The 14,975-nt window shown below is 36.9% G+C and overlaps 1 protein-coding gene across 5 annotated transcripts in view; it reads right to left on the reverse strand.

The window, feature by feature from the left end:
* RYR2 (ryanodine receptor 2) overlaps window positions 1-14,975 on the reverse strand; it is an 803,099-nt gene that overhangs the window by 167,018 nt on the left and 621,106 nt on the right. For all 5 annotated transcript variants that reach the window (XM_070471032.1, XM_070471028.1, XM_070471029.1 and 2 more), the window contains one exon: window positions 7,680-7,729. In XM_070471032.1, the coding sequence (XP_070327133.1) occupies window positions 7,680-7,729 (50 nt within the window). The remainder of the gene's footprint in view (window positions 1-7,679; window positions 7,730-14,975) is intronic.

Consider the following 14,975-nt stretch of genomic DNA (forward strand, 5'->3'; position numbering starts at 1 on the left):
TTAACTGTATGCAATTTCTTAACTGCTCTACGTAGTATAAAAACCAAAAGTTTGATACTTTCAACTCGTGATTTTTCAAAGTTCAAGCTACTTCCTCTGACTTCAAACATAACTCTCATACTTCTAAACACTTAGGACAACACTTATGGATTACCCATTAAGATTGTGTTTGCATGTGTGTGTGTGTGTGTGTGTAACATCAAAGATACAAAGGTACAAAATTAAAATTACAGCTCATAGAATCTAATGACAACATACAGCAAGCATAAGGTTTTTAAAAACATTGTTAGCAACTCATAAAATAATATAACTCCCTAAATAATAGTAATAACAAAGCTAAAGCTGTTAAAAGTCAAAATATCCTTTTTGCATTTTAATCTCAAACTGTTTTGTGGTTTTAAATATAAGGTTTCCACAGTTCAGGAGCTTTCAATGGTATCCAAAATTTGATACATGTAACTGCTGCTGTTTTATAAACTGATATACTGAGAATTCTCAGAATGTTGACTTTCTCCTGAGTAAACAGTCAACAGTTATTATAATGTTCTAACAGTTATTCTTGTTTACTTTCCTAACATGGCTCCTGATACAATATCTCATTATACTATCTTCTCTGAAGAGATGATTAACCTTAGAAATTAATAAGATGAAATAAAATTATGCTAAAAGAAAAAAATTCTCTCCAAATTATGAGTAGGTAGAAACTGAAGCATGCTGAAGATTTTATTACTTCTGAAGTCTGTGATATTGAAAAGAATAAAGCTACTAAGTCCCTAACTTAGTGAAAAGTTCCAGTTAAACTGAGAATATATATTACACATGCTATTCTTTTGCTCAAAGTCAGGAAATCCTCTCAGAGTGACATATTGAAATGAAAGAAGTATATATCTATCTATCTTCTGATATTTTGTTCACTGAAATGTCTGAGTCTGATATTTACCCTCTATAAGAATTAGGCTATTTTCTATATAGCAAGTTTCCTTTATACATTGAAACTCTTGCTTTTCTCATATATACTGTCCTAAAACTATAGAATCTTTCAGCCACAGGAGTCAGACACAACTTAGTGACTAAACCACCATTCATCATTAAGAGGATACTTAAGGTCTTAATGTGACTGAAAGATTCTGTAGTTTTAGGACAGTATGTATGAGAAAAGCAAGAATTTCCTAATGTATAAAGGAAACTTGCTATATATTCAAATAGATAACCAACAAGGACCTACTATAGTACAGGGTCTCTGCTTAATATTCTCTAACAACCTAAATGAGAAAATAATTTAAAAAAGAATAGATGTATATGTAACTGAATCACTTTGCTGTAGACATGAAACTAGCACAACATTGTTAACCGATTATATTCCAATAGAAAACAGAACTCTTCTAAAAGTAGCAGATTGTGCTATTTTTAAAATTGAATTTAAACCATTAAATTATTAGCATAATGACATACTTAGTTCTCCCAGAGGCACTATACTCAGGGATTCTTAGTGCTTCAAATGACTTTCATTTCATTATATGTATCCTATTAAACAAACACATACACAATCTGAACCTTTTTAGGGACTACAAACATTAACAGTTGTTCCTCAGTATCCGCAGGGGACTGGTCCCAAGACCCTCCCCCAACACCAAAACCCAAGGATGCTTGAGTCCCTTGTATAAAATAGCATAGTATTTACAAATAACGTACATGCATCCTCCTTTATACATTAAATCATCTCTAGATTGCTAACAATACAGAATACAATGTAAAAGTTATGCACAAATTTGTTGAGGTATGGTGAATTCAAGTGCTACTTTTTGGAACGTTCTATAATTATTTTTTTGGAGTATTTTTGACCCCTGATTGGTGGAATTCATGGATGTAGAGCCTGCAGATATGGAGGGATGGCTGTAATATCTCCTAATATCTCCTGATACAAGAAAACTCTTCATTTAAATACATGAACAGGGTTTGGGGTGGGGGGCTCACAGAGGAATCGACATAAACTTAATCCACTAATTTTTTAATTAGAGAGAGATACCAATGGATAGAATTCACTGTATTACTCTATTTACTATTAAAACTCTTTTAAAAACAACATCAAGATTTCGGCACTAATTTAAATCAGTCATACTCAGTTAGGGGAAGAAAACAAGTATTTTAACAAAACCTGTTGTTTCATTTAAACATGTGATAATACTTGTCCAATATTCCTGAAGCTAACATTGGATCTGTATTAATGATGTGAAAATGTTGAGTTCTAGGGTTACTGAGGTCAACCAGAAGAAATATTGCTGGTAAGAAATATGCTGATCATGCTGCAAAATGCTTGCTTTACTTTAGGCATTCCTAGAAACCTGTTTGTCAACAAAGCTGGAAATTCTCCAGTAAATCTCAGGGCTCTCTGGACTGTCTTGCTAATTAACTGTCTTGCTAACATGTTAGAAACTCAGCGGAAAACAGGAAAGTAGACAAAGCCTCTAAATGATAACTATTTTTTGCCAGCCTTCTGGAATAGTTACTAGAACTGAATAGATCACTGTTGGTAGAGTTTAATGATCTTGTTGTTTTAAGAGTCATTAGTTATAGTGTTACTTCTTTTTCAATGTAAGTGCTCTAAGTGGAAGGCTTCAAGAATTTTTCTAAAATGTGATTCTCATCAATTGTGAGATAAGTGGATACTATATTTTTCTTTATCTCAAGTGGAAAAAATGTAAAGTTTGGGCTATTTGTGATTGTAAGAAAATTCCAAACCGATAGCACTTATCTCATTGCTAAAATAATCTGCTTACTTATCTACTCTTTAGACTGTAGCCTTCTTAAAAGTAAGACCTTGTTAGTTGATTCATTGTGTCATAAAATATTTATAAAACAGCCACTATGTGCCAGACTTCCTCCTGGGCAAAAGTAAGCCTTCAAAGAGCTGAATTTTGCACCAGAGAGAGAAGCTAATCTAGTAACTCATCAGTGAAAGGAAGGAAAAGTACATAGAGCTAAGAGAATGTTATAATAGTAGAGAGGATGATCAGAGAGGTCAGCTATGATCTTCCAGAGAGAATGCTACTTGCTGAAATCTGAAAGGTGTGAGGGACTGGAGCGGGACATATATAGGATCCCATTACAGTCAGTAATCACAGATGGTGCAAATGGCCTGGGCAGATATGAAAATGACACTTTCAAGAAGCAGAGAGAATACCACTTAAGCTGAGGCATCGTGAGGAAGCAAGAATTCTCTGGGAAACAGGGATGGAGGGGTACACGGGGGCAGACTATGAAACACTAACCAGATTAAATGGCCAGATTAAGAATTCTGATCTTAATTCTAGAGAAATGGGAAGCCACTGGCTACACAAGTGTATATTCAGTTTTAAGATCATTTTTTGCTTTGTCTTGTTTTTTGGAGGGGAGGCGAGAGATATGATGGTTTTGAAACAGTTTAGAAAGGCAGGAGAGAGTTCTGAAAGCAGGGTTAGTATGTTCTAAGAGACATACAGGTGAAAGATACCTGTAGATTGGCTTAGGTTGGGAGTAGTAAAGAGGTAAAAAAATCTTCATTTTTCTATCCTCAAAGCCTAAGAGAATGCTTCACACACAGCAAATATTTACTGAATGAATGCACAAAATGAATGTCATTAAGGCATTTGATTTATTTTCACATGGAAAAAGAAAGCCGTTAAGAAGTCCTGTGTCACCATTGCTATTCCTGTTGGGAGTTATGGTTACCAGATTCCACTTCCTCTAAAAATAACTGAAAGCCTTAAATAGGCTATAATAGTAGAAGTTGAGTATTCTCTAATCGCCTTAAAATTAGGCAGTTAGACAGTCAGAATTTCCACTTAGCAAAAGTGAGGGAAAATGGAGGCATTAAAAGGAGTATTTTGTTAGTTAACAATGTGTCCCTGAAAATGGCACATGGGGTCCTTATACTGTGTCAACCTGCCTGGGTCTTAGCCAGTCCTAACTGATTTTCCAAAACACAAGAATTTATTTGTTCCAAAATATACCAACTTATAATCTCTAGCAAGCATTTCAGAAGTCAAAAGGGAAGACTACATATAAAACTGTTGCTGTTTAGTTGCTAAATTGTGTCCAACTCTTTGTTGATCTTATGGACTGCAGCAGCTAGGCTCCTCTGTCCATGGGATTTCCCAGAGAAGAATACAGGAGTGGATTGCCATTCTCTTCTCCAGGACATCTTCTCTCTCTACCCAGGGACTGAAACCATGTCTCCTGCATTGGCAGGTGGATTCTTTACCACTGAGCCACCAGGGAAGCCCTATATATAAAACAGATGCTATTTTACTTACTATTTTTTCCATAAAGTATTCTACAGGTATACCAGAACTACTGTTATGCTGGGAATATGACTTGTTCCCCTTCTTAAAAATTCTACTTTTTTCGAAGATAAAATGAAGTGGTTTAAACACCTGCAAAAGCATATATGAAGCATAAAAGCATGACTCATCTCTTTAATTCTGAGTGTGCTTCAATGTATAGAAAATATTTTAAAGTAGGTAAAAGATAAAGTAAATATAGAAGTCTAAATTTGGGGAATCCTCATTTTATACATCAGAAAAATTTCTGAACTAGAGATGAATTTTTAGAGATATAATTATAATCTGGTAGCCACACTGGAATAAATATTCCATTGCTGATCAAACTCAGCTCCCCATAATTACCACCATCAGGACAAGAGTTTTGCCACCTGTTTGTTTTTTTTTTTTTAACACTTCCTTCTTATCACTAATCCCATCTTCCTGACATGTTTCAGGTTAATGTATTTCTTTCTTTATTTTTTTGCTACTTGACACAAGCCCAAGTATTTCTTTGTTAAACTCAACTTTCACTTCTGTCTCACTTTATTCTTAAGTTAGGCCATGAACAATTTTTTGAACTAAATACAGGAAAAACATTTTGATCATTAGTTGGTGTCTCCCAGAACACAGAAAAACATAATGTAAAGATAGGGTGAAAGAAAAAAATAAGAGATTAATATGTCCATATACAAAAGACCACTGTATGTATGCGGTCAGGTCTCTTTTTCACTAGGAAAATCCACAATGGTATAATTGATACATCAAATGGTCAACACTTGGGACTTCCCAGACAGTTCAGTGGTTAAGACTCCATGCTATCACTGCAGGGGGCACAGGTTGATCCCTGGTTGGGTAACAAAGATCCCGCATGCCCCATGACATGGCCAAAAGATAATAAAAGTGTTTTTTTTTTTTAAGTAAATACTTGAATTATACCACTTCTGCTTTGATGTGAAAATGCCTAGATTTTAAAGGCTTCATGGTGCATGTACTTTAAATAGCTAACTGCCCTAGTTTAGTCTGTATGTAATTTGATTCATCTAAATATAAGCTGTACGAATAAGACTAAGAATACCTTAGACTTGAAAGTGGTACGATTACAGTTTACAAAGCACTTTAACATCATCATCTGAGATTTTATATATACAATAGATCTCTAAAGTTAGCAGTTATTTTAATCATTTCAAAATGAAAAAAATAAAATAAATAATGCTCAAGAGAAGTTAAGTCCCTTGTCCAGATCATTCAACTGGTTCAGTTACAAAGAGGGGACTTATATACAGGTTTTCTGATCAAAATCCCCTATTTTCTTCAGGACATCATGTTAATGTCTAAAACCAAGCTATAGCTATAAAATATAAAGTTTACAAGTCTAAGACCTAACATGCTAACATGCTGACAAGGCTATATTATTGTTGAATAATAAAGACTTCTTGACGTTTGTATCGTTTTACAAGCAAATGCCAAAGCAAATTTGAAAAAATAATGTGACATTAATAAAATGCACATTAAAATATGGTTTCCGGATAAAGACACACAGTAGTTCTCCAATAAATTCCTGTTAAAAATAAAAATAGTTGTATTTAAAGGCAAAGGGATATAATATACAATGCCTAGATGAAATATTAGAATCACAGATGAAATGAATGTTAAAATCCAGTTCTCCTCTAATTGTTACAAGTTACAGTATGCATTTGTCTTCCATTACTGAGCCCTTAATATATTCAAAGGAAAAAAGGAGATTAAACAACAGGCAAAATTAATACATGATAATGAAAGTCTACATTAGTAGACCAATAGATTAGTTTAAGTATAGTTCCTTTGCAGAGGGTTATAAGTTGCAAAATGGCACGAGGTAGGCTTCTGGGATGCTGAAAATGTTCTATGCCTTGAAGTGAGAAAATGGGCAAATACATGTAAAATTCCATCAAGCTATGCCATCATGCTGCTCTTAAGATTTGTATACTTCACTGTATATATGGAATACCTCAACAAATTTAAAAAGTGAAGTTATAGCAAAATGTAACATTGGAAACCAAGAGGTTAAAATATGTAAGAAGCTAGAGATAAACAACAGAAAGTATTAAGGGGTCCCCACCAGAGGTAGATATAATTAGAAAGTATTCTCTGAAGACAGATGGAGAACTTTTGAATACATAATTATTATGAGAAGGTTAAAGAGTATTGAAAGTTCTGTCTGAATAATTTACATAGAAGTTTTTCTAAGTTGAAGAGAAGTCAAAACAAAAGGTAGTCAACTGGAAATCATTCTGAAAGCAATTTCCCAACTAATTTTGGATAACTGAAATATTAATGCAAAAACCTAGGCAATTTATGGGAACCATATCTTAAGAGTACCCAAATGTTGGATATAATAATATTAGAAACCAAATGCAGCATTAAGTAGTCACATCCAGAAGCTATCATTTCTTAAAAAATGTAAAGAATGTAAAATTATTTGCATATATATATACACACACACACACACACACATACATGTGTACATTTACCTATTTCTCAGTTTATCCATTGTGCCTTTTTTGTGTGTGTGACTTTTACAGTAATAACATAATCCTTAGGTTTTTTTTGTGAATGGACTAGGACTTACAAACCTCTATAAATACACTCAGTGTTTTCTTCCTGAAGTCACCACAAGGCTGTCTCAAAATCTAGAGAGCCTTGGGCTAAAATTTACCTTGGCAGTTTACGAAAGCAGATGCAGAAAGTGTAAAAAATAAACTCTGCCAACTGCTATAGAATCTTAAAGCCCCACTGCCAGGAGAGTCTGTGAAAAGTGAGTGACTGCCCTGCACGGCTATTGGAAAGCAGTGTTTGGGAACATGAACTTCAGCTACATGAATTCTCAGAAATGAACAAAAACTGACTACTGTGGGGTTTGGAGGTGCCAGAGAAGTTGCTTTCGGCAAATCCAGGCCTGTCTCTATTATGAAGTTCCAATGTCTGGAATACAGTCAACATGCAAATTTGTAGTCAAGAGCACTGAAAAAGTAAGTGCAATTAAAAACTGTGGATGGCTATCAGAGATAACCAAACACAAATTCAGAGGCCCAGTTTTGCTTCACCCCTCTGAAATAAAATAAGGTAGAAAGTATCATTTTTATTCATTTGATCTTTAATAATATAAGTTTGTGATTTTCAAGTGTGCTTTGGACTGGTATACAAAGCTACGGTCTTCAATTTTACTATAGGTAATGCTACTTATAAACAACCTTGAGGACCTTACCTTGGCCTATGACGACCATGCATGCAGCCATGCAAACATGCATTCATGCAACATAGCAGCACATAACACAGTGCAAAAATGGCAAAGAAAACCAAGTGATGGCCATGCTAGAATTTGTTTAAGGGTCTCCTTACCAAATAGTGAAATCCTATGCCTGACAAGAACTCCAAGTTTGCAGAATAGGCTGAAGACAAAAGAAAAACAAAAGAGAAAAGGGAAAGGGGGGAGGGAAGGTAGAAAAAACAGGGAGAAATTAAATTCAAATGAAATAAAACAAAAAAAAAAAAGAAGAAGAAAAAAAGAAAATAAACAGCTGATATATGAGCCGGAAAAAAGCAACATGATGTCACGCAGAAAGAATCAATTCTCTGAGCAGAATGTGGAGTAAAGGTATTAAATAAAGAGTCTTTGAGTGCATATCTTTAACAAACACGGTTAAAAAAGCACATATTATAAGTAAAAGAACCAAAAAAAATTGAAAGCAAAGCTAATTAATATAAAAGCAATCTATACAAACCCCACAAAAATATAACTACAGAAAACCATAAGGAAAAAAAATTAATTTTATCTGTACCAAAGTACTACTGAAATTCTAGAATTTTTCTCTTTGTTGTTATGGACATTATTTAGCAATGGAAGTATGGTGCTTTGTGCACAAAATGCTACTTTTAGTATGTTTTCTCATTTGAACTTTCCTTCTCCTAGACCTTGACCATTACCCCATACACATATACCAAAGCATCCAGTGAATATCACACAATGAACTAGAAAGAGAATTTAAACGACTTATAATCACTCAAAGAAAAACATTACAGCTGTTATAACTTAAAGGACTTTGAATGCTAATGCATGAGTCAAAAATATATCTCCTCTAGAGTGAGTTCCCAGGTCTTTGTGCCCTTCCTGGCGCTCACCAACAGAAGACTCCAAATAAGGGTGCCCAGCACTCAGCATGATGGCACTGCTGTGCATGAATGTTCACGTCAGAACCCAGAATCTGGGCAGTACCTGGTTTTGTCCTGTCGTGTCTGTCACCAGGCAGTCTGGTGACTTCCTTGTAGGGTCCTATTTTTAAGAACCTTTCACTTCCATGTTATGACCCCTTCCAAGCATCCCTCAGGATTCAGCTCAGGACATGTTTACTCCAAAAAGCCTTTTCTAACTCCTGGTGCTCCTTTAGCACTCCCAACCCAAGCTCACAGATGTCCCCTCCCAGCCAGCGGCCATCTGCAAATATCTATCATGACACTATCCTCCCATCTTATACCTGACATTATTTTCACATCTATCCACACTTTTCTGAACTCTCAGACAGCACAGGTGTTCCATAGCTAGAACTTACCAAAGCTCTAATTTTGAAAATCCACTTGTATAGCACCACTTACACCCAGCCTGATTTTCCCAGTCATAGCAGCAGCTATGTCCTGACAGCCCTGTCCTCTCTCGCCATCTCTGCCATCACTACCAGGGTACAGATATACATGCTTGGCACTGGGGATATAGACTATGCCATGGAATACAGTGCTGGCAACTGCTCATGGCAGAATAGGAAAAAGGAGACAGAATCACCTTTTTGATGTTGACCGTTTTCACAGTAAGTTTTGCCCATTATTTCTCACTTTAGTAACAATGTGATATAATTTATTGGTGAAAAGTAATTATATAGGGCATAGGGTAGCTTTTCCAAGAAAATATTCATCCACAAGTACTTAAATGACTTTGAAGTCTTAGGAAATCTCTTATCAGTGCTCTTTTTTTTTTTCAAACAATGATCTTGTCAAGTAGACCTTAGACACAAGATTCAACCTTGGTCCACTGAGCTGCATTATCTATCTTTAGGCTCTAACTGAAATGAAAGAAGACAATAAAACAAAAGCTCCTTTCTCCAAGTATCCTCACTCACTGAGCTTTCTCTGTGTTAAGTCAATAAGGATCTGTCTCTGGGACTTTCCTTGTGGTCCAGTGGTTAAGACTCCAACCTTCCACTGTAGGAGGCATGAGTCTGATCCCCAGTTGGGGGACCAAGCAAGGTCCCATATGCCAAGTCACACAGCCCCCCCCCAAAAAAAACCCACAAGGATATGTCTCCATCTGAAGAGAGAGTTAACATCTTAGAATTGCATACATTTTGGATTATTGGAAACTATTTTAAGTGGTATCTTTTACCTCTTACTCTCTAGTATTAGGGTGAAACATCCTGAGATGATGTTGAATTTGTAATATGTGGATCATGTTGTAACCCGATTAATCTAAACCTGGGATGTTTTGTGATGATGGGAAACAGAATCGCTCTGTATCCCAACCCATTGGATCACATTTATGTCTGAGAATCTGTCAGAGAAAAATGACTTCTTATGGTTTCAGCTGTTTCCTAATGCTGTGCTGTTATTAGCTGCTCAGTTGTGTCCAACTCTTTGCGACCCTGTAGACTAAAGTCTGCCGGGCTCCTCTCTCCATAGGGATTCTCCAGGCAAGAACACTGGAGTGGGCTGCCATGCCCTCCTTCATTCCTAACCCTAGTTATTCCTAATTAGTAACAGATGTGTCACCAGAGAGACATACAGATATATGTTGAGTTGGTCAAACAATTCATTCCAATTTTTCAGGACACATCATACAGATGGGAAAACCTGGATGAACTTTTTGGTAAACCCAATGGAAAGCTAGGTCCTCAAAACAGACAAATCATCTCTCTTCCCTTCTGTGCTACCCCCTTTCAGGGTGTAATTCCTGTGTAAACTCCAGGTCTGACTGTTATCAGCGCTAACCTGTAGTTCCTCTAAAGCACTTTCCATAATCCTGTTACTCCCTTCCCTAGACCCTTTGTTACTAACATACTCAAAAATTCAAAATGCATCTGCAGCTTCCTCCCTGACTCTCTGCCTTGTGAGTGTCCTTTCCACCCTTCACGGCTTCTCCTTCAAGTTCTCAATACCCTCCAAATAGTTCATCTAATCATCTCTTTTTCAGGCTCCGTCCTGGAGAGCTCTCCACAGTACTCGCCATCATTAACTACTCACATCTGTGAAACTCTTGCTTCTGTTTTATAGTATTATTTCCCACTTCCTTGCTAATGAATTGTTCTCTCTATTCTTCAAATACCCGCTTCTTAACACCCTCCAAGTGTAACAGCTCTCCAAGTTTTGGTGTTCAGCCCTCTTGGCTTCTCCCCATTTCTACCTTGGTTTCCTCTTGCTTTCCAAGCTTCAAGCAGTAGATGGGCATAGACTGTCCCCAAATGCATCATTCCTTGCCCTATCTCTCCAATACCAAACACCTATTTCTCACTTCCTGCTGTACACTTCCAGCTAAAATGACCTGTTAGCACGTACTTCTTCTTCCAGAAACACCAGTTTAACCAAATTCAACCTCTTCTCAAAACTGTGTTGTGCTGTGCTAAGTTGCTTCATTCATGTCCGACTCTTTGCAACCCCATCAACTGAAGCCCACCAGGCTCCTCAGTCCATGAGATTCTCCAGGCAAGAATACTGGAGTGGGTTGCCATTTCCTCTTCCAGGGGATCTTCCCCACCCAGGGATTGAACACATCCCTCTTACGTCTCCTCCTCTGGCAGGCGAGTTCCTTACCACTAGTGCCAAATCAGTTCAGTCAGTTCAGTCGCACAGTCATGTCCGACTCTCTGTGACCCCATGGACTGCAGCACGCCAGGCCTCCCTGTCCATTACCAACTCCTGGAGCTTACTCAAACTCATGTCCATAGAGTTGGTGATGCCATCCAACCATCTTATCCTCGATCATCCTCACCTCCTTCCGCCTTCAATCTTTCCCAGCACAAGGGTCTTTTCAAATGAGTCAGCTTTTTGCATCAGGTGGCCAAAGTATTGGAGTTTCAGTTTTAGCATCAGTCCTTCCAATGAACATTCAGGACTGATTTCCTTTAGGATGGACTGGTTGGATCTCCTTGCTGTCCAAGAGACTCTTAAAAGTCTTCTCTTAATACCACAATTCAAAAGCATCAATTCTTCGGCACTCAGCTTTCTTTACAGTCCAACTCACATCCATACATGACTGCTGGAAAAACCATAACCTTGACTAGACGGACCTTTGTTGGCAAAGTAATGTCTTTGCTTTTTAGTATACTGTCTAGGTTGGTCATAGCTTTTCTTCCAAGGAGTAAGTGTCTTTTAATTTCATGGCTGCAGTCACCATCTGCAGTGAGTTTGCTGACCAAAAAAATGAAGTCTGTCACTGTTTCCATTGTTTTCTCAAAACTAGTTCTTCTGAAGTATCTTGCTTTCATTAGTGACACCAGCATTGCTTCAAACACTCAGCACAGAAACTTCAGCCCCGTGTTGGCCTTCTCCTATTTCCCTGCCACAAGACTCATTACTGAGGCGCTCTGGTTTCCTCCTTCTGTGTTTCTCACACCCAGCCTCTTTCTGCATTAAGTCTCCTCTGCATTCCCAGCACTTGATATATGGCTCCATTAACACTCATCCAATGTAGTATATGGCCTAGCTGTATATGTAAGTGTCTACTCGGCTGTACTTCTAAGTTCATTAAAGCTGGGAACTGTGCCCTCATACCTGTGTGTTTATCCTCAGACCGAGGGTAGCATTTGGTACACAGCGGGCATTCAGAACACTTGCTGAACAAACCCAAGGGCAGCATCACCTACTGGAGGCATCAATCCTGTTACAACAGCCTGCACGCCTGTCACAGCTCTGAACGGCTGCTGTGGTCTCCTAGGTATGCTACTCTTACCAATCCCACATTTGCTGCCAGGCTGTTCTCAATTCTTCTATTTAAAAAGCATTAATGGCTTCTTAGTGCTCATGAATTATTTTTAAAAAGCAAAATGAAACTTTATTCTGGCAGTTACTATCAATTACAGTGTTCCATAAGGAATCTATACAACATACATTTTCCCTAAATGACCCAGCTTCTACTTTTTATGCTGTTATTTAGAAAATATTCCTTTCTTAATCTCTGATCTGCATATTTTTTAAAATCACCTTTGACTGTTGTGACTTCCATACACCTCTAAGCCCATCCATACCCATCCAAAGGAGTCCTACTTTATCTGGAATCCCATAGCACTGCTTGGCTTTCTGCTATTGGAACTATATGTATTTCTATACACTTAGCCACTGCCATGGTACACTCCTGAAGTATGGAGACTCTTGTCTAACACATCGTTGTGGATAGCAGAGCAAGAAATGCTTGATATATAATTTCTAGTGCCAGAAGGTATTCTAACAACTAAGGGGAACAACTTGGTTTGAATTGTGGAAAAGTTAACTTAGACCCACTCAACTACAGCTAAACACAGCTATTAAATCATGGCAGTTCTCATTGTGGGTATGAAGCTATTGCTTGTACGTTCACAGTGGCAGGGTCAGTTTTTTTTTAATCTATTTTATTTTTTTTCTCTTTTTTTACTTATTTTAGTCACTAAAGTGATACTTAGCTGAGGAGGTACAAAATCAGATTTATAAATTTCAGTGATTCCACTTCAACATACCAAACAAATTGTTTTCATTAATGTGGTAGTGATGTTGGTTACTTTAAAACATAGTTTTATGATTATTAAGGTAAGATTTTTTTTCGTTTTAAAAACTTAGAAAACACATAAAAATAGTAGTACAAAATCTACATGTACTACATAAAGAAAACTACCATTAACATTAAATTTATCCCTTACTACTTTTCTATACCTAAAAATTTAGTTTAAAAAAAAATCCAGATCAATACTATTTGAACATGGATTTTATTTTTTAAATAATTTCCCTAAGTTGTCACATATTTATATCCATCATCATTTTAATGACTGGACAACATGTACCATAATTTGCTTATCATCACCTTATTCATTTTTCAACTCTGATTTTTTTTTTTCTCTCTCTGAGCTTAAGTTCAACCTATGTTTGCACAAAAGTACTGTGAAGAAATCAGTTACCTTTCCTATTATATCTCTCATTTCTGTGTGTTGGTATTTTAATGGCATATATTCCTTTTGGAAGTGCTCATTGGAGAAGTAAAACTTATCAACCCTCTTTCCAAGAGGTGAAGAAAAATTTGAAGATGAAATCATTAAAAACTGGGGAAGTATTACTATAAGAGCCCCAAACTACATCAATGGAGGCTAGCACAGACTCATGATGTTCTTCTGATTTATTCTATGAGGGATATATTTGGTAAAGGAAAATTAGTTACTTCTATAGTTAGCGAATTATTCTCAGAGTAAGACTAAAACTGAAATGGCGATAAAACACAAAAGGAGAGGGGAAAGAGCAGAATTCACACATTTTTTAAATTTCCCCCCTTTATTCTCTAATTATAGTCTTGATTTATGTAATTGAATGTCATTAAGTTAACACCACCTATAAGAACAAAGTTTCTGTTACAAAAGGCTACCTGGCCAGAGAAGACTAGGTGACCGTGCGGCTGCCTTGGTTTCAGAGTTTAAGGGTGACTTGGAGCACTGGCATTTTTCCAGCTACTGTGTGCACTTAACTGTCCACAGGGGGACATGGGGCCAGCGATGTGGATGAGTGCATGTGTGAAACGAGGCGGGAAGGGTCCCTCTCTCTCCCAGATAAGATGGAAAGAAGGCCAGGCCCAAGTGGGCAAGGGATGAAATCTGCATCTTGGAAAATAGTTCTTCCTTCCCTTTTCTTCTCGTAACACAGCTGGCAGAAACAAAGTAAGTCACTGGGATGGGTTCTCTGTTATCTTCATGAGCTTCACAAGAACCTTATTATTTGAAGAAGTTTGGAAACATTTTTAATGCTGTTGCAATCCTACATCACGTAACTGGCTACTTATTGGTTGGAAAAACAGACAATAAACAAACTCAAGAGATGAGCTTAAAATCCCACCCCCAGTGTTAGATAACAAAGGAATCTTATTCATTCTTTACCCTCTGGTGACAGGTTATATTCAGTCTCATCTCATTCTGTTCAATAGACTGATACTGCACTGCCATTCAGCATATTATTAAAGCCAAGTTCATGCTATGACTCTAAAACTGCTCTAAAATGTCTTAAAAAAAAAAAGAGGTTTGTTTTCCAAGCAAGTTACTGCTGACAAATACATCGACACTGTGAGATAATAAATGCATATTCTTTTAAAAACATTAAACCTGTGATAATTTTGCTAAACAGCAATAGATAGATAAAAAGAAAGTGAAGTCCAAGGAAACCCCGTATTCTGCTTTATACAGGGTACTCATTTTCACAGAAATTTTTTTTTCAATACAATATAAAAGCTTGGTATAGACTCCTGAGCAATGTAATACAGAAGCAGGCTTTCTCAGGAATTGATTCTCATGCATCCTAACTTCTGGCAGAATTTTGAGGACTCAGAGTTGAAATTGCCAGCAGAATCACAAATCTAAACAATACTTAGGTTTAAACATAAATGAGAAAGCACTGCTAGGATGTGGCTTGAGTGGTGTGAGTGGAAAA

This window comes from Odocoileus virginianus, chromosome 7, assembly GCF_023699985.2.
Source record: "Odocoileus virginianus isolate 20LAN1187 ecotype Illinois chromosome 7, Ovbor_1.2, whole genome shotgun sequence".
In the NCBI taxonomy this organism is placed as follows: domain Eukaryota; kingdom Metazoa; phylum Chordata; class Mammalia; order Artiodactyla; family Cervidae; genus Odocoileus; species Odocoileus virginianus.